Source organism: Pyxicephalus adspersus, chromosome 5 (assembly GCF_032062135.1).
Source record: "Pyxicephalus adspersus chromosome 5, UCB_Pads_2.0, whole genome shotgun sequence".
Taxonomy (NCBI): domain Eukaryota; kingdom Metazoa; phylum Chordata; class Amphibia; order Anura; family Pyxicephalidae; genus Pyxicephalus; species Pyxicephalus adspersus.
This window is the reverse complement of record NC_092862.1, coordinates 56978039-56999166: the sequence shown is the minus strand read 5'-3', so window position 1 is coordinate 56999166 and position 21128 is coordinate 56978039. Positions and strand designations below refer to the sequence as shown.

At 37.2% G+C, this 21128-nt stretch overlaps 1 protein-coding gene across 4 annotated transcripts in view; it reads right to left on the bottom strand.

Moving 5' to 3' along the window:
• The window catches only part of RIPOR2 (RHO family interacting cell polarization regulator 2), an 81173-nt gene that overhangs the window by 38696 nt on the left and 21349 nt on the right, over nt 1–21128 (bottom strand). For all 4 annotated transcript variants that reach the window (XM_072411596.1, XM_072411593.1, XM_072411595.1 and 1 more), the window contains exons 2-6: nt 9472–9598; nt 6737–6892; nt 5116–5194; nt 4883–4906; nt 2574–2627 (exon numbers count right to left, since the gene is read on the bottom strand). In XM_072411596.1, coding sequence (XP_072267697.1) covers nt 2574–2627; nt 4883–4906; nt 5116–5194; nt 6737–6892; nt 9472–9598 — 440 coding nt within the window. The remainder of the gene's footprint in view (nt 1–2573; nt 2628–4882; nt 4907–5115; nt 5195–6736; nt 6893–9471; nt 9599–21128) is intronic.

The window sequence follows — 21128 nt, the reverse complement described above, 5'->3', positions numbered from 1 at the left end:
TGCTTGTATGTGGAAGATTTTGCTGTGACAACATGCGGTCAAAGGAGCGCTCCATGCAGGTGAAACAAGCCATCCTTAAGCTGAAAAAACAGAAAAAAACACATCCAAGAAATTGCTACAATATTAGGAGTGGCAAAATCTACAGTTTGGTACATCATGAGAAAGAAACAAAGCACTGGGAAAAGACTTGGACGTCCACGGAAGACAACAATGGTGGATGATCGCAGAATCATTTCCATGGTGAAGAGAAACCCCTTCACAACAGCCAACCAAGTAAACAACACTCTCCGGGAAGTAGACATATCAAAATCCAAGTCTACCATAAAGAGAGGACTAGATTAGACTTTGCTTTAAAAAAAAAAAAAAATCTAAAAAAAGCCAGCACAGTTCTGTAAAAACATTCTTTGGACAGATGAAACCAAGATCAACCTTTAAGAGAATGATAGCAAGAAAAAAAGAAAGAAGAAAGAGTGGAACAGGTCACGATCCAAAGCATAGCACATCATCTGTAAAACATGGCGGAGGCAGTGTGATGGCTTGGGCGTGCATGGCTGCCAGTGGCACTGGGACACTAGTGTTTATCGATGACGTGACACAGGACAGAAGCAGCCGAATGAATTCTGAGGTGTTCAGAGACATACTGTCTGCTCAAATCCAGCTAAATGCAGTCATATTGATTGGGAGGCGTTTCATATTACAGATGGACAAAACATACAGCCAAAGCAACCTATGCTTTGAACATTTTATTTTCAGCTTTTTAATTTGTCCAATTACTTTATTTCAGGTCCAATCCCCTGAAATAGAGTGATTGTGTTAAAAAGGGCTTTAGTTCCTCACATTTTTATGCAATCTTTTTGTTCAATCCACTGAATTAAAGCTGAAAGTCTGCAGTTCAACTGCATCAGAGTTTTTTCATTTAAAATAATTGTGGTAATATACAGAACCAAAATTAGAAAAAAAGCTGTTTGTCCAAATATTTATGTACCTAACTGTAATTATATATTGGTAAACATTACAACAGGCAAGTCTGAACACAAACTTTATGAACTGGTTATCTCTGTTCAGCTGTGATTATCTTTAGCACCAAGAATGAGAGCTATAAAATTCTTATGCTGTCCTTAGGCTGCTACCAACACTAGGATGGGGAAGCTAAATCTAGACATAAGATAAAAGACAAAAACTTTCATGACCAATATACATTCTACTCTATGCCTCTAGATTGAAAGACAGAAGAAAAACCCAGGTGGCATAGATATTTTGAGAGCTAATTTATAGTATCCTTACTGTGGTCTGAGGTTATACATTACATTAAAAAAAAAGTTTGCCGGCTTTCAACTTTCCTTCCTGAAGTTGCTATTAAATTTGAGGTTTTTAATTTTTATTATGTATCACTAAAAGTACAAAACAGCACGACATTAAAAGTGATGCAACTGTTACAAGCAATATCTGTGAGACTGGCAGAGCCTACAAGGGAAAGACAAAACTTTTTTTTGTAAGCTTCTTTACGCACATAGCTTTCCCAGATTGTAGGACAATTCTTTATGTAGCTGAGGATAATCATTCTGAAACCTACATTACCAGGTTTGCATCTTAATTATCTATCAATGTGATCAATGTCACATAATATAACACATCCTAGCAGTGCAAGAATAGAGAATAGACCGGTCAACTCACGGTCATTCTCAGAGATTCATCTTGACATACTATCCTGACATACCTTTTTCCATTAGTGGAAGTTCTTGCAGCCCATCTGCTGCCGCAAAATACTTTGGAAAATCTGTTCAGCATTTTAACATTACTACTTATAATGTACGCCTAGCAATGTTAAACTACACCAGTCCTGGATCCTAGATTCTTGATGTGGGGGTTGATTAGGGCACCAACAGCAGCAATGACAATGCTGCAAAGTTTGCTCTTTATTAGCTGCAAAATATTACACTGTGCCGCACAGGTGGGATACAAATAGTATTTCATCAGTTTCCATTAGAAAATGTAAAACATTTCATCTAATGTCAATCACAGGAGGGTGGGTGGTGCTGGGCCAAGAATGTCCACATAACTAAGATGTCAAAAGGCCAAGTATTCTCAAGCAGACTGTACAAAGAACAGGCTCAGTTCTGTTCTATGGAGAGGGGAGGAGAGAAAAGAGCAACAGACTGCTTCATTGCAGAGACAATAGAATAGAAAAGAAATTAAAGCGACAACAGTAGATCTTGATTTACAATGACCGATCTGCATGAAATCTGCACAAAGACAAGATTTTCACTCTAGATGTCCATGAACAATCGTTTTGGGTAACAAACTTCTAGTGTATGTGAGAAGTCTGGTGCCTTTTGAACTGCACACACATTAGGCACATTTGCAACACCTGGAACATAAATCTAAAGGCAAAACTATGAACAGGAAATGGTTTCTTCGATTTCAATAGAAATTGTAGAAACAAACGATAAAAGTTCAGCTTGAGGGATTAGTGTGGCTTGTCTGAATCAGATCCATGGAAAAACAATCGTAGCATGTGCATTATTGATAGTGTCTTACATAAGTGCAGAACTTCCATTATACTTTGAAATTACCTTGCTGATATGAAATTCCAATCTTCGTATGTACCTCTCAATGGTCTTGATTTGCTAGGAAGAAAAAGCATATTTAATTAACACAACCAACTGGGCTACATATCGTAAAACACATGCTTGTCTTGATTCTTTGAAATGCATGCATGTTTCACAATTCTTTTTTTGTAGGGAATACACCAGCTACTACTAGAACTATGGTCCCTAAGCAAATGCAATCTGTTCTAATACTATAAAATGGTTAAAATGTCAGCATTTCTGGTCACATTTAAAGTGCAATAAACATGTAAAGACATCTATGTCAATTTAAATAATTTTATGAAGTTCATATTTTTTTTCCAAACCTGTGCATGGAATTAAAATATAAGGAAAGGGAATCCAAAACCATATGTGCCACATCCCAAGAGTATCAAAGAATTGGGCTTGAAAAATGTAAAGCAGGGGTGTCAAACTCAAACACACAGAGGACCGAAACCAAAAACTTAGAGCAAGTTGGGGGCCAAACCCAAAATCCACTGAAAAAATAAAAGTTTCTCTTTCTCACCAGATACAAAACCTTCCCACACAGAAACAAAGAGGTTCCGCCCAACACTCAATCCGGAACAAGCCCACAACAGAGAAAGAATTTTTTTTTTTAATTTTAAACTCAAAAATTTTTTTTTAAATCAAAATGCTGCCAACAATGCTGGTATGCTGAAATATATTTATTTATATATATCCCGAAGTAACTGAAGCTAATGAGACATTGAATGGCAGAACATTGTACAGACATTGCACTACAAGACTATAGTGACAGGAAAGCTACAGCTGTCATAGGAGAATGATGTGCTGCCCTCTCTGCCTCCCCAGAGTTTGACACCCCTGATGTAAGGGACTTTAAAGGTATCAATCACATCAATCAACCTATAAACATTAAATCTTTATTCACAACATATAGCATACTTTCAGCTGGACTAACAAAAATCATGTTTTGTCTTACAGCACGTTGGCTCAGTGGTTAGCACTCTGGCGTTTGCAGAGCTAGGTCCCACTAGTTTCCTTCCACAATCCAAAAACATACAGTTAGGTTTATTGGCTTTCCCCAAAAAATTACCTTGTCATTGTAATAAAAACATATGACTATGGTAGGGACATTGGATTGTGAGCCCCTTTGAGGGACAGCAAGTGACACAAGTATGGACTTTGTACAGATCTGCTAAATATGTTAGCGCTTTATAAATACTGAATAATGAAGAAAATAAAGGCAAGGTTAGATGTAGGTAAAAGGAATTCGTGCAAGAGAAAACATTTCCTCATACCCAAGCCGCAAGTTACATTTTAAAGAAAAGGGAAGGATTTGTTTCGTCATCATTTTTAAAGAAGTGAGTGTTGCAAGTTATCATTTTCTTTATAAAGTTTTACTTTAGTAATGCTGTGACCATATTTCTGATAGCTTACAGATTTAGAAAGACTATTATCATAAAAAAAGGGTTCATAATGATATACAACGTTCATTTTTTTTTCACTTGAAATCACAAGCATCAATGGTAGCCCAAATATGACAAAATATACCCAAAGAAAAAAGAAAAGATCTCTTTGTAAGGACAGGTCCTGGCTATAGGAGAGCTGTTAATGTACATAATCATGGCTTCACAGATTTTTAAAGGAATGCATACAAGACACTAAACATAATTATTAAACTAAACTGCAAACAAAGCAAATTTTCTAATCAATAACATATATATAAATCCAGCATTATCTTAAAAATAAAATGTGTAGCTGTATTTGGTTAACTTTGCAAATATTCACACAACTAGAAGCTTGCCTGCCTTTCACTTTAAAGTAATGGACTGAGGTTTTTTAATTGTTCACCACCTACTTCCTATGACTGCAAGTCCTGCCCTCCTCTTGTAGATACCCTGTATTACAGGGTGATGGGAAATTTATTCTGGTATCCATTGTTCTTCTAAATTTAAGTGTCACAGTCACATTTGATTGACCTTCCCATTAGCCAAATTCAGAGAGGAGAGGAAAGGAAATAAGAACTAGTGCAGTGAGAAAGCGTATAACAACGCTTCTATACAGTGCTCAGATTTATTTGTCAACCAGAATGCTTTTACTTTACATTCTGGTTTGATTTTGGGTTTACTTATCCTTTAAATGATAAGCACATACATATACATAATATAATATACACACACACACACACACACACACACACCCCCCATGCTGCTCCTACTATACTGATTTTCGGATATAACCCAACGAGAAGAATCAAATTGCATTCAGTGGAATAAAAATTGCCATGCATAACAAAACAAGTACTAGTTTACCTTGTCCAGGTCATACAGCACTCCCTGTATCAAAGGAAGAAAAGAAGTCGATTAATTGTGGGTCCATAAAGCCAATCAGCAAGCAGCATTTAACATTGAACGTAATTTGTTTTATACATCATAATTACAAGAAAGGTTTCTTGAATGGCTATTGAATTTGATATTTAGACATTCCTATATTGTAAGGTCTACTGCCTTTTACATCAGGAAATAACTAAGTTCTGGCAACTTACCAGCCTTGAATTTCTCCTCATGTCTTTGAGCTGGGAAGTCAGCTTGTCTAGTTCAGTTTGATGAACTTCCAGGTATTCACTACAAAAAAAAAAGAAATCAAACACCAAATAACATTAAGTAAAGGCAAAAACAAAGAACTTACAAGAAGTTATTAATGACAGCCCAATTTTGAGGCAATTAACACCAATAGGAGTCTTTCTTCCCCTGCTGAGCATTCTATTGTATAATTAAACCATCATCCATTCTTACTGGTAGCTATAATAGTCATTCATTAATAAGTCATACAGAATTAGTTGTTTTCCACTAGGACATTACACAAACATTCTTCACTTAATATACATGGGCCAGGAGACCAGTTCAAGCATCACTTGTGATAATGAAGCAGTGTAATGTACATAAAAGTGTGGAATAAGTAGCTTGCCATCAGATAGAAGTCTTTCAGAATACAGAATCTGTACAACCAGTTATCAGAAAAATCATTGTACTACACATGCTATAGAAAGAAATGTGTGCAAGTCAAAAGAAAATATCATTGAGGATCACTTGAATGACAGAAAGAACACTAATAATCTCTAATCTAAAAATGCTGCCATTTTCCAGCCAGTCTACCAAAGGTAAAGAACTGCCTAATCAAGAGCCGACAGGGCATTTCTTGCCTTTATTGTACTTATTTTTCACATGTGTAACTTTCTGCCTAATTATTTGCAAACTGTGGGGAGAGACTTTAAGCATACCTAAACTTACTTTAAAAAAAAGGGTAGACAACCCTTTGCATTACCTTAAAAAAGTGCAACACCCTAAAAAAAGTGGGTGCAGCACCACCTTCTTAATTCTCGATCGCACCTGCATCGGGTGACGTAGGAAGAACCCGGAGGAAGAGAGGAGAAGATGGCGGGGCCTGGCGCTCCCTCATGCGCTATATCTATTTATAAGATAGATACCGGTACAACACAGGACCCAATAGAAGAAACCTTCCGACGGCTCGACTGCTTTATGGAATTAAAGGTAAGTGTGACTTTTTTTTTTTATGTTTTGGGTAGTTTTGGGTTTAATTCCTCTTTAACTGGGGTCTCAAAAGTGGCCTGATATACATGAGGAGGCTAGATACCAAATGTGTGCTTGACAAGCTGAACGGAATGATTTTCTTGATTAGTTATCAATCAGTTGAAGTCCCAACGCACACACCAGCATGGCATTCTGCCCTGAAGATAGTTTTTTTCTCATTGTTGTACTATCGTTTTATTGTATTTGATCAATCATTCATACTCACACCTTGTGACTTTTGATCTATATTTAAAAAAACACTTTCCATACGGAAAACCAAAATGCTGTCATTTACATTCAGTCAGCCACTGATCCTTTTTAAATCTGAGGTTTTCTTGGACCAGAACTGAAAATTAGTTTTGTGTAATAAAGCAGACTTTTGACAGATTATTCGATATTAAGTTGGTTCTTTTTTTTTTTTTTTTTCTTTAAACGATGGGTCTAAAAAAGCAAAATCCTTCATATTATCCGAGTCTGTTAAGATTAAGATATGCAAGCTAAACAAATAATTTGTGTCCAGTCCTTTATTGATTGTTAATACCGGGAAAGGTACATTTCACATATATCTTAACTTACTCAAGGCCATTTTTTAAGGCTCCATATATTTCTTCTACTCTCTCTGGTTGTGGTTCTTTGGAACTACTACCATTTTTATGGCCCATGCTGTGCATCTTCTTCTGTTTAGCTTGAGGTTTTTTGGGGGTGGCAGTGTTTCCAAGGAAAGAATTGCACCTATAAAAAATACAAAATGTTTAAAATAGAAAAAATATAATCAGAATAAATTTTTTTTAGGTTAAAAAGAACACTGAATTTCTACAAATCATTTCCAACCAACAGCTCTTCGAGGGATTGTTAGTGATATGACTATGGACCTTCAATAGCACCAACATATTATGCAGCACTTTACAAATACATAAAGGGCCTTTTTATTAGAAAAAATAAACATTGGTAACTAAACCAGTTTTGGACATTAGGTAAGTCACACATGGCCTGAAAAATGCAATGTAAATAGGTGAATGTTGGGCGCTCCACTCCTCCTTTCCTGTAAATCCTTATCTCCATTTACTGGCAAATCCTAGCTAACAAAATGTGTAGCACTTGTGTGAGCTTCTCCTGTATAAACTGACCCACACAAAACAATAACTGCAGTGTCAAAAAGAATTACAATGTAGCAATGAATCCTTACCATGTTGTCTGGTTCATTCATACCAGATCAATGGGTGACCCTAATTCCACATATAATGTTAAAAGTGTGTGTGAAGGCAAAAAAGGTTTCTCTGCCTTAGATAAAGTAGGGAAAGATTAGACTCTCAGGCAGGTTTTATTGGTGTCCCTTTCCTTCATTTATTTTGTCCTAGTGACCATTGTAACAAAAGTCAAAAAGTGATTGATCAAAACAATTTTAATACGCTGAGATTTTGTTCTGCTTGTCCTAAAACTTTAAAACAGTATGCCAAATATGTCAGAAAATTGGCATTTAAGGAGAAACTTTAATGCATTCTCAACACATTTTATACGTTTACAATCAAGTAGTTTTTATGTGACTTTCACATTTGTTACTCACTTCTTTTTTTTTTGTTGTTTTATTAAGGCTTAGTCTACATGGACGTTTCCCCAAGTATTTAACCTGAGGCTTTTAAAGCCCACGTTTGAAATTCCCATGCATTCCAATGGGCTAACCTACAACAGGACAATTCTTGAAGGCACGTTTAGGAGCTGTGTCTTAAACGTTGCTTGCACCGTTTAAAAAAAATTAAAATGCTGGGTTAAGGCTGGAAAACGCCCAAAAACGCAAATAAACGCTTTCATTGACTTCAATGGAACGTTTTACTACGTTTTTAAGCACTAAAAACGTAAATGAGTTAAAAACACAGCAAAATTGTGAAAAACCCATGGAAAAATGCAGCATAGGCATTTTCCAGCCTTTTAAAGGCAAGCTTTAAATCGCTAATAAAAGTGTTTAAAACGTATATAAACACAATAGGAACATTTACATGTGTTTTTTAAAATGTCCCAGCCTAAATGTAAAGATCTGTAGATTCTCTAACACAAAGTCTAACCGCTGTGTAAACATACTATCAACCACAGAGAGAGTATACATTTCAAAGCCTCATCCGATTTGTGGACTTTGTAAAGAAGAACAATTTACAGATTTACTATACAACACTGCAAAACAGGATGTACAAACCTCATGTGTCATGAGCAATGATGGCTGCTTAACACAATGATAATCACACACAAATTATTTAAAATACCTAACACCTAATAAGCCTAAAACATATTTTACTCTCATGTTTTTTAAAATAAAACCTTTGGGCCAATACAGTGACTATTGTATCTTTAATTAAAATTGGTCACACGTAATGTAAATAGTCTATAGAAAATGGACAGGAAATGAAACACATATTGACTGCTAGTTGTATAAATAAAATTCAGGGACAACTGCACAAGAAGGTTTAATAATACTTGGGAATTCAGGGTATTAATGTAGTTTTGCTTTATTGCCAACAGGCAGCAATGATAGGCCACTACCAGTACTAAAAGAGGGGGTTCAATAGATACAGAAGATAAAAACATGCTGTGGACAATGATTGATACATACATACATACATACATACATACAATCTACCTGGGCATATGTAAACATACAAGCCTTAAGATAAGTTTTGTTTGGATCCAGTGAACTAATGCTTGAAAAGAGGTTTTGCAGGTACATTTATTTACATCTCAAGTAAAGGGAAACCGCCAAATACACAGCCAGAATAAATAAATGACAACTGTGCTACCTGCCAAAAGATTGGTAATTCCAGCGGCCAGTTTTGTGGTCCAGACAGCCCAGCCACACTGCATATGCCAGGTCTTGCTGCAGACTTCATTGCTAGTTAAAATACAGCCTCATCCTGTAACTAGATAATGAACGAGCAGCAATATATTGATGCAACTATTGTTATATTGTCCTTCCCTGTAACCATGTAAATTGGACAAAGCAATAAAGTCCAACCATGTCACCTAGTCAACCCAGTCAATATATATAAAAATAAATAAATAAAATGATTGTTTAGGAATATACATAAACTATTAATCTCAGCAAACTATATCAGCAGAGTGTAGGAGGTAACCTCCACAGACCAATATTCCAGAGAAACCTCTAATACTAGGCAAACTAAATCACCAACTGCCCTTTGTGAATTGACTCTGCGTATAATAAAGTGCAATTATTAATTTAATTAAATAAAATAAGAGGATGTAAGCCACATGCATCAGGAAAGTGGATATTCTGCCTGAAGCACAAGCACATTAGAATTACTTACCGAGATCTTCTTTCTGGGATGCCACTAAAGCCTGCAAATGACTGACTTCTGAGAATCCCATTAGGTCCTCCTGGAGGAAATGTCTGAGAGCCCACAGACATGATATCAGGGCTTCTGAAAGATAACTCTGCAAGACAAACCAGAATGGGGTTTTAGTGCAGGCCTTTGTGTGAAGACAATACAATGAAATGCTTTCTGTGTTATCACAGTTGATAAGTAAAGCCTGAACAACACTGATTGGAAATGACACTGATGGCTTTTTACCTTGGGGAATAATTGTAGGACAGGATAACCTGTTTTGTAGTTTCCCTCAATGCCAAGCAGTACAACATTTCAATATAGCTGTATGCCAAAAATGTATTTGGTGTGTAGATTTCATTTAGGTGTATTATAAAATAAAGGTTTCTAAACACAAATATGCATTGCATGCCAGTAGCAGTTCAGTCCTATACAAGTAAATATAAAACCTCACTGAATTAAATTTAGTTTTCTGGAACACAGATCACAATAAACAATTAACAGTTTAAATACTTGTTTTTACTTTGTCATTCTTTGCTGCTGATCTCCAGCAACCATGTCAAATACTAATTCATGTGATGGCTGAATGCCATGCATAATGGGTATTAAAAATTCACTAGTAAACCGTTTTGCATGTCCCTTTGACAGGGGGACAAAAAGGAGCACATATGACTGTTTGGTCAGCCTTGAAGAAATGCTTGAACATAATGCTCAACTTTCAAAGATAAGAAAGAGAAACAACTTTTAAGCGTAAAGGCAAAGGGTGTACCCCTGCCGTGCCCCTCCCACCAAGCTGCAAAGACCATGAAGTATTGCTTTTTCTCAGCAATACTTTCTTTTAAACTGCCTTTTTAAAATAAAACATTGCAATTATTTAGAGGCTGGATAAAAGCTTTAGTGAGTAAACAGAAGCTAAGATTAAAGTCCTCTCCTCCTCCTGTGTCACTGTATCTGTCTGTCATTTGCAACCCCTATTCATTATACAGCTCTGCATAACATGTTGGCGCTATATAAATACTGTTGAATATGATAAAAAGAGAATAGTTGGCCTTCAATTGAAAAATGATGACGCAGAACACAATAAGTACATTGTAGTACGTACATCTTTGCAGAAAGTGATATGGCTTAGTTTTGAACAAGGGTGCCAACCATTGAGCCACTGTGCTGCCCCAAAATGTTCCAGAAGGAATCAACATTTTTATTGCTTATGCACAAGCCTTTTCCTCGTCAAGTCACCACATTCCGCACACCCAGGCCTGGTAATGGCTTTAAATTGGAAGCACTGCCTCCATTAACAAAACGCTCACACAGTATGCTGCCGCATCTGCAAGGGGGAGCATCTGCAGCACATATGAAGGTAGACTTGGCTAAGCCAGGGAGACAAAGTTTTGTTTTTTTTCTTCATTTTAAAAGTCTTGTATATTACATCGTAACTACATTTGTTTTTAGATTAGATACATAGATTTTTGAGGAGCGTTGTACTCACAATCTAAAGCATCTTTATAGCCTGATCATCAGGTATTCTAATGAAAGCTACATAGTAAAACATTGAAAAGGTCACTTTTGTCAAAATGTAAAAAAAAGTTTAATATTTATTTTAAGGAATACACATTTTAAATGTTATTGACAGATCTCTAAATTTAGGAAGAGTTTATAGAAATAAATAATGTGAACTCTGTGAGGAATATACACATGGACTATTACAGAGGCATTAAAAATAAACATGAGGTTTGAAGTCAGCAGGCTGGAGACCAGGCATGTAAAACATGTTGTGCTATTTGTGGAAATCAGCAGGATTCTTGTATATACAGCTCTCTTCCCAACCTCCTCTCTCCATCATTTTCCTATCTCCTGTGCATCTTCCTATGATCAGATCATCTTTTATTCATTATGGTCATAAACAAGTAAATCTTAATGACAAAGATCAGAAATGTTTACACCCCTTGTTACAACAAAATCTTCCTGTGCACTGAAATTATTGCCCCTTTTTAAAGGGAAAAGGCAATGAATAAAAACCAGAGTTTTCAAATATACTAGAACTTTTTCCAGTTCCAAAAACTGCTGGTTATCGCTTGCAAAACATTTATTTGTTACAGCTCCTGCACAAATTTACCAGTGTAGGAGTGTGCAAGAAAAACAGTTAGCAAAAATACAATATATAATACTGTTCCATAACCAATTGTATGCAGCTCTATTATCTGCAGGGGATGAGAGAAAAAGATCAAAAACGATTCCTGCCAACAATTAGAGTACTTACAAGACACACACTGTCCTACTTTCCATTGTTGATTTATCACCACTCAATATCCCCTAGCATGCACTATCCAACAAATAAGTGTGTAGGATTCGCAAATTGGTTAGATTCCTATGAGATGACAAAAACCCAATTTTAGGGACAGCCATACAACAGGCCACAAGTAAAAAAAACGTGTAGTAGTATTCAGAGGGAACAATCTCTCAATGCACAGATATAGTAAAACAAAACTTCTGTGAAGAACTGCTTTTACAGTTGTCCTAATGATAGCAAGAAACGCTTGGATATTTTGTGGTTTTTACTGAAGTTGTACCCCTGTATGCCTAGTTCCTTTTTTAATACATCAGAGGAGGAATCAGGACCTGTTTGCTGGTAGACTGAATAAAGAATTCTTGACAGTGTTCATTGTGGACGCCTAGCACTGCAGGACACAGCCCGGTGATCTATAACCAGTCATACACACAGGCAACCAGCAATTGTAGGTACCTTATATGGTGCTTTCCTGTGTAGCCTCCATATAAAGAAATTAGTTTATCTCCACATTACTGGAGGTCTTTGTGATCAGAGCTAACTATTCTATGACAGCACTGGAAATACAAGTATAAAGTGTGATGAGAAGAGTGGAAGGAGAAGCAAAGAAGCATCGAAGGGAATGCTAATTAATATAGTCCGGTGTAGCATCCAGAGCTGAAATGAAATGGTTTCTTTTCTTTCACATAATAAATGTTCTTTTTGAGCCTTGTTTGTCTTAATGATTGCTTTCTTTTTCCTGTATGAAATTGTGCGTGCCAAGTGAAAATGTTTCCATGGCAGCAAGTGCTACACCATACTAATCAGAGCCTGCAAGAGCCAACTCAATTTATATTCAGATTAAAATGGTAAAGCCAACTAGATTAAAAAGTCATGATACAAGGTAAACCAACAAAAATGAGCTGTATCTTCATATTTTATTTTGAAAAAAGAAGGATCAGAATTAACAAACTATTATGGTAGTGTCTGTGCGTTTGCCAACAAACGTATCCCAAGCTGCTAACCGATGTTTACACAGCCTGGAATTTATGTACTTGAAATAGAAATCATGATACTCTTGTCAGAAGAAAAGTGGGGTTAATGTGGAGTTCTGTATGCTCATATCACATCTAAATGTGATGGATGCGGGCAGCATAGTGGCTCAGAGGTTAGCACTGTGGCCTTTGCAGCACTGGGTCCCAGGTTCGAATCTCAGCCAGGACACTGCAGGTTCTCACAGTGTTTGCATGGGGTACCCGGTTTCCTCCCACATTCCAAAAACATGCAGTTAGGTTAATTGGCATCCCCACAAAATTAGACGGTTACCGACATATGTCTATGGTAGGGACATTAGATTATGAGATCCTTTGAGGGACAGCTAGGGACATGACTATGGACTTTATACAGCACTGCATGATATGTTGGTGCTATATAAATACTGTGTAGTAGTAAAAAATTAATGGGGCTTCAGGAACCTGCTCATAAGCCTGGAACTGCAGATCAAGCAAGATCTAAAATTGGGATATGTGGGGTAGAACCTAATCCTGATTGAACATCAATATCCTGTAGGAATGGTCACTGTACAACTACATAAACTTGGAAAAGACTTTTAATTTATTTGTACAAAAGTATAGGAACTCTGCACAACATGGACATTGTTGGCTCGTTTTTTGAGGGGTATTGTACCTATGGATGGAATAAAATAAGGCTGCAATACGTGTAATATTTGTTGTTGCAAAGAATCTTTCACGATCCTTTCCAACGACAAACTTCTGCACAATGCATGATTGATGTACATACAAGCGCTATTCTGCTCTATGGAGAGGGGAGAACAAGGGAGCGGCACCCCGCTGCACGCTCTACCCTTCATATGCATTACAATCGTTCGTGGATCTGCCAGGATGGGCATTTGGCCAACGAGCACTGTACACATGCCACATTCTTGTCTAATATCAGCCCTGAGCCAATTAACAGATGAGAACCATTGCACGTGTGTACTCAGCCTAATTCAATTTGCAGATTTGTGGAATCTGATGGTTTTATCTGCCTCTCTTTTGATAAAGCAGAAACATAAAAAGTAATCACCTATTAGGAGAACCAGTGCATGACCAGCACTGGAAAATATAGTACTTCAATATAAAAAAAGCACAGAACAAGATATTAGAACATGGGCATCCTGGTCTTAATTTGCAGCCAGTACATCGAACTACAAATTTCAGGTTATTCAGGCAAATTACAGTAATTTGTTAATTTAGATTTTGAGAATAAAATACATATGTCAAATCTGAGTCCTATTTATTCAAAGTACATCCCCTTTGACTACAAAGCCTGAGGGGGGTTAAAGAAGGAATAGAGCTTTAAAAAAAAAAAAAAAAAAAAAAAAAAAAAAAAAAAAAAAAAATAATGAATAAAAGGATATACCTAGCACTTTTTTGTAAATCTTCTATATTTAATGCAAGTACAAAACAAAAATTAGAATGTTTGGTTGCTGTGAAGCGGGAAGGCCAACTTTGAACTTAGATAAGATAAACAGCATATCCACATACATCTATGAATGGAGTTTGTTTTTTTTTCTGCTAGTAACGTTCATGAAAAGGTGCTTTTTTTACTGAATAGGATTGGTTTCCACAGCAGCACTGGAGAATGCCGACAGCTGTGAACAAGTGAAAAACAAAGAACATTCCTGGACCAGGTACTGAGGGGTAAATCTTTTCAGGTTTAGGAAAATTAAGGCAAGTTACTGTTCAGGCTAATAACTCCAGTAGCTTGGTAAATAACAAGAATTATTTCCTCACGTAAAAACTGAAAACATTCATATGTTCAACAATTTAGCCAAAATTCAGTTTCCCCCATATTAAAATGTCTTTAGATGCTTACCCTTTGATACTACTAAATATGACACATCATCATAAGTATATACACAACACCTAACTCTAAAGGTTCAATTTTCTATTACTTTCTGTCTCTAAACTCCTGTGGGGACACAGGGTGCTGTGTGAGGTCCCTCAAATACTTCTACATTTTCCTAAGGTTACAAAAACTACTTCACCTCATTCATAAAGATTAGGAAAAATGGACATTAAAAAGAAAATTTATTATAGCTTATCTCTAGGCAGAAATGTATTTTTGTTTAAAATAGTGTGGGGAAAGGTCTATGCCCCTTAAAGTCCCCAGGAGGAGAATCGTCCAGAGGCCACACTTGTTACAGAAACTCTTTCACCTGGTTCCTCTCCTGGGACAAATAGTAAATGGAAACGTCCCCAATAGTACACCGCAAAAAAATACCTGTAAGGGGTTTAACTCTTGCCTATTCTATCCAAAACTACACATACTCTTACCTAAAATTATTTGTACATAGTTTAATTTTGTTTACTAAAATGCACAAGTTTGCACGCAAAAATGCTTCTTGAACGTGAACATCCTCTACTCCATTGGTAAGTTGAAATAATATCCAACAGATTTCATCTGCACCTTCTTTTATATACAGAATTTTTCAGCTGTCAGCTTCCTTGTGAGAGGCGTTTCTGATCAAGAAGGTTTACATAGGATTTCCATAAATCTTTACACACCAGGAATTAAACCACTGAAAGTGAACAGCAGCACATGTGTAATTATGCCAGAGTTCAGATATATGACTTGAGTTACTCCTTAATATAACTGAAGAGCTCTCTCCATACACACCTCACGTAATCAAACAGAACAATTTACATGGGAATGTAAACCATGCATGTATCAGACTGTGGCAGGACAAGAATAGACAGGATAGAATTTACAAACATTGTCCTAAGTGACCAGAACATGAGATCCTAATGGGACTGCACCCAAGGAATAATATTCTCTTTTTAAGTGTAAACTAAATTACATTGCTAAAATATATAATTAGATTATAATTCTGGTCACATGATCAATTTCCACCAAACTGCCCCAATCGGTGGTTATATCCAAGCAGCAGCACATCATGTGACCAACTAAAGTTACTGTTGTAAGTTCCAACCCTCAACTGTGCAGAGCAGATTGCAACTGTGGCATGTAAATGCAAATCCTTCAGTCAGCTGACCAAAGCGCATGGGGAAAAATGTTGCACGATTAGGCTTTTAGGGGGAATTAAATTGGAGCATGCACAGTAGTGTGGCAACACTTCCATGGGTGCAGAGGCCTGATGAATAATGCAGATGAGAACTACTGGTGCTGGTGGGATCACCAGACATTTACAGTATTACCAAATATATGTTTTTTTCCAGAACAGAACACAGAAGACAATTTTATTTGGGAGCCTCTAATAGATTTTGGGTCTCTAATGGATCAACAGAGCATGCTTCACAATACTTCTACATGGTCATCTCACATTAGGTAAGATTTAATCACATATGATCAAAATCATCTTCTCTTTCTTGTGTCAATCATTTTTGAGGGAAAACAAATAACTTGCAATAATTTAAATATTTTTTTCATTAGGTGCATACAACCATCATAATGCATATATACAAAGCAATCATTATTTAAAAAACAATATGGAATAGACACTTGTTGAACAACAAATAAGATCTTTCATTCTCTGTGTAAAAAAATAAAAAAAAATAAAAAAAAAAAAAAAATAAAAAGCAACCTGAAATCTGGAACGACTACAGAAAATAGCAGCAATTTAATGCAATAGCTATTGTGTTCAGAAAAGCTAGTTACCATGGCTACAGTTGCTAGAAGAGACAAAATAAGCATTTTTGTTCTCAGCAGACGTGATGAACAAATGACACTGTATCTGCAATCACAACTAGTCATAACATAATAACCATGGAAAATATCACACAAATTGTAAAGAAAATACATACTGCTCCTCCTAAAGATAATTCTTCATTTAAGTTAGGGGTGTCCCAAACTTTTTGCAAACAGGGCCAAATTTAATGAGGTGGAAATGTGTGGAGGCCAACCACTAGCCAGGGTTCATGTGGGCGTGGATTCCCTGTGCACAGAGTCCGGTGTCAGTCTGGTGACATGCTAGGTGTAGATGAACTTTGGAAGACAAGAGACAGGGATTCAAACTTATCCCCATTGCTCTAGACTTAAACACCCTAAGCCACTATTACTGCCCCTGCCATTATCATGTCATTCACATTTCCTACTGTACCTTGAACCTCAAACCCACCTAACCCTTCTTTTGCACCCAATGACCTCAATCTTCTATTATTCCCTCTGCTTTTTTAAGGGGTCGACTGTAACCACGTTTGCTGTCCCCATGGCACTACACACAGAGGGCCTGATTTATATTATATAAAGAATAAACTCTTGTAATGGAAATGGATATATAAACATAAATTATGGCTAAGTCTGTAAAAGAACCTGTAAACACAGCTAAGAGATCTGAGCCTGCTGCACCTGTTCATTAGTGTCAGGCCTGACCATTGTCAAGAGTTATTGTGATGTGCAGAAAACTTCTGGGAAGCTGAGAAAATAGCAGCTCCTTGGATTTTTTTTAAGGAAGAGAAGATGATCCAGAGTAGGCGCGTGCTGTGGGGGACCTGCTGGGACCACGCTCACCAGGGTGACGAGGGATTCCCTGTGCACAGAGTCCATGTCAGAGCAGGCTCCATGCAAAGTACATTCTTGGAATTAGAGTGGGCGTGGTCCATGCCGGTAACAGCACATGCGGCACAGCACACGCCCACTATAATGATGCAGGGCATCCGTTATGACAGAGGCTGCGGGACGGTGGAAATCTGAACACGCCTAAATTAAGTGAACTCTACATTATTTAGGTATACAAATAAGCAAAATTTACACTTGAGATTATATGAGCTAAATATGCAGTGAATTCTTCATAAAAAAGGTGCCAGGGAACAAAATGGCTTCAGCAGAACTTTATAAATAGTTAGCTCACCAAGAAAACAGAATATTTATAACTTTTTTCTTTTTGGTCAGAATGTTTAGGATTTTAAAGTTATCTGTGCCTCAGCAGGGATTTATTTTCACGTTCCATCCCTGGTGGCACCGCACATTTATAAACATGTGCTGCCATTGATTCCCCAAGTAACTGACACCCATGCACCTGGCTACCTACATGATTCATGAGACCAGGCTATGTGCTTCCCTTACTCCATGGTCTATTTCTGATGTCACATTGTAGTAGGTACTTCTGGTGGTGAACTTCTAGTTAACTTGGGCAGCAACCTGCATTGTCCACAATTCTGTATCTCTCTCTAATGGCCATCATAAGGTTAGTAAAACCTTTTGTACTACAGTAGCGTTCAAGTGGGATTAGACAAGATGGGCTAGCCATGTTCCTCTTACAGGTCGATTTTGCTTGAACAGTATTAAAGAATAAACGTTAAACAAAAAAAAAAAAAAACACACACATACAACACACACATTATACTGTTACAAAAAGCAAGTTAGGTCCCCTTTAAGATTCAACACAAATGAATGATAAAACACAAAGCCTTAAGGGAGTATGACCAAGTAGCTAGTTTTCAACATCAATGTGAATTCTGGAAAAAAGTCAACTTTGGAACCTTTGAAAGGTCACTGGCTTGAAGGCTCCAACTGTGTTTTTTTAAATGGGAAAACAGCTTGTGAGCATGGTGCCCACTGACAGCGAGGGAAGAGCGGTAATTAGGTGCTGACTCCCTAGGTCAAAGTCAATTCCAGCTTCCCTGGGCACAGAAGACTGGCATTTAAGTTGTATTAAAGAGATGGCAAATAACTATGTGCACTTTCAGCTTTGTACCAATTCCAAGAAGTTGTCAGTTTCAATTTGTTCTTTCCTCTGTGAAGGAAGTCAGCTGTTAGCAAGAGTTGTGCCAGACTTTCGTGTAGAAAGAATTCAGCAGTGGTTTTAAAAACAATATTGAAGGTGGCAACACATTCAGCTACAATTTGACCTCTGAGATCTTTTTACAGATGGTGCATACACATGCATGGTCTATGTGATGAGGAGAAGACAGTTCCAGGGTCAGAACATCAATACAGATCAGTAGGGAAAAAGTCAACACTGCCCATTAACTGTTCCCCAATACCAATCCACCAAAGTATCTGGTCTTCTCTACAAGGAGCAAAAAATAAATACATCACCCACAACTCAAGTCATAACATTTCTTCTACTTTTAGGTGTGGGACAGGAGGACAATAGGAATTTAGGTAAGCAAGACAGCAATATAAGCCCGATTGTAAGATTATATTTAAAAGTCAGAAAAACAGCTTTACATAGCTGGGCCAACGGCATTTAAAATACAAGCCAGCTTGCCGACCAGTTGCAGCATAAGGCTGTAGGGAAAGCAGAAGGAGAAGGTTAGAGACTAGTAGTCGGGGGAAAGCAAAATGTAAGGAAACAGATATTGTACAACACAACTTGTAAAGACCACTGCACATAATAAATTGTGTTCATACATAAGATAACGGACTGGCAAAGGATAGCAAGAGATCTAACAGACAAACATGCGTGTGTGCCTATTGATGGAAAAGTTATTCACCTTCCTGTAATTCATACTGGCAACCGGCCAATACATTTCTACACAGCCAATTGCCCAAGCCCCCAGCAGAGCTCTGGTGATAAGAGTATCCAATGTTTATAGTCCCCTAAATAAAAAAAAAGCAACCTAACAAGACTTAAAGAACAGCTCCAGTTAAAATAAATAAGCAAACTGCTGATAATATAAAATGAAAACACATTTTCCTTAAAGAGGAAATACTCTGATCTTGTTAAAACAAGAAAAGCAGCCTCATCCTCAAAACTTCGTGTTAGACACATTTACCAGGAATAAATTCAGGCCCCCTACAATCATTTCTTTTCTGCTTTTCCTTTGTGAAAGAAGCCATTACTGTTCCTGGTAGAAGAATCACAAAGACCATAGGTAATACAGTATTTCCACAGTCATTTCTCCTGTTACCAGAAAACTTCATAGAGCAAAAAGCAAATCACCCAAACCCGCTCACTGCACATCACCTAACTCCACCCACTGCCTCATTCTCAAATCACAATACCTAAAATGTAACTCCACCACCTCATAGTGGTGCACTCAGCAGATCACCTGACCCCACCCACCTTCCCCCTCACCCCCTGCAGCTGGCACAGGGCTGGCAGATACAGACTGTCTGATCAGCATGCTCTGCTTATGCCTTTTGTGTTTGATGAAAATATATATTTTACTCTAATTTGGCCCTTTAAACTGATGAGCATGGTACAAAAAAATTGAACATTTGCATATTGAAGAGGGGGGGGGGGGGGGGATGGGGTTGATAAATTTTAAATCCACAGACATTTTCAAACTAGTGAGAACATTGAAATTGAGTTATTTGGGTCTGATTCAAGTCAATAGACGATCAAAGGGGTAAAATAGAAATATTTACAATTTTTCACTTGTAAGGTTTCTTTGAAGAATGAAAATATCAGGTCTGATCTTTCAACACATGAATAAGCTAATTCATAAATGTTGTTGATGCAAACACACTTGTATTTTGTGCATGTCAAGCTGAAGTACAATTCCTCTCAATGTGATTGGTTCACATTTATGTGCTGCAGCGAAGTGTAAAAGATAGGTAGGGAAACCCTATAGTCCTATTCAAATCAACATGTTACCATGCACACAATGTAAATCCAGCCTAAATGCAATAGAACAGTGGCACACCCATCTACATTTGCTTGAGGGGTGTCATACATGGCAACTGCCAGCAGTCATATTGACAGCTGGTAATTGTTGGTAATCGTGGTAGTGGTTAAGGAGCTGATCGCAGGAGATAAGCCTTCAAAACTATTCCGTTTACCTTTACGACTAGGTGCATAAGGTAATACCAAACACCAAATAGAACTGCACAGATTCTAAAAACATCTTCCCATTCTAATGAAGGTGAAGCTTCATTGGACTTGAGAGAGGCTTTCGGAACAAGGAACAGGAAATGGACCGTTTCTTGATGCAATATTTGAGGCCTTTAACCGACAACCCACTAATATGCTTCCATAACTGGTACAAAATGTGCCTCATGTAAATGTAAAATTAAAAAAAAACTTTCACTGCAAAATTCAAGTGTTTTTTATGCACGATACAGTTTACAGGGAATAAAGTTGGAAAAGAGTTCGACAACATATGCAGCTTGTCAGTAGCTTACTTTTTTTGCACTACTACAAGCCAATTCATGCACTATTTTTATATCACTCCAGCATCTTAATTGATGCCAACAGCATAGCATTGACATTACAATTTTCTGCCGAGATGCTGGAGCCACTGCAACATAATTAAGGCAAACATGTTTCACATCGAATGTTCTAAGACCCTGTATACTAATAACATTCACAAAAAAGTAAAAAGGACAACAGATAGCATTTTTACATTTTCCACTAGCTCAATAACAAATAAACACTGTTGAATGAAAACATTTTCTCAAACATTAC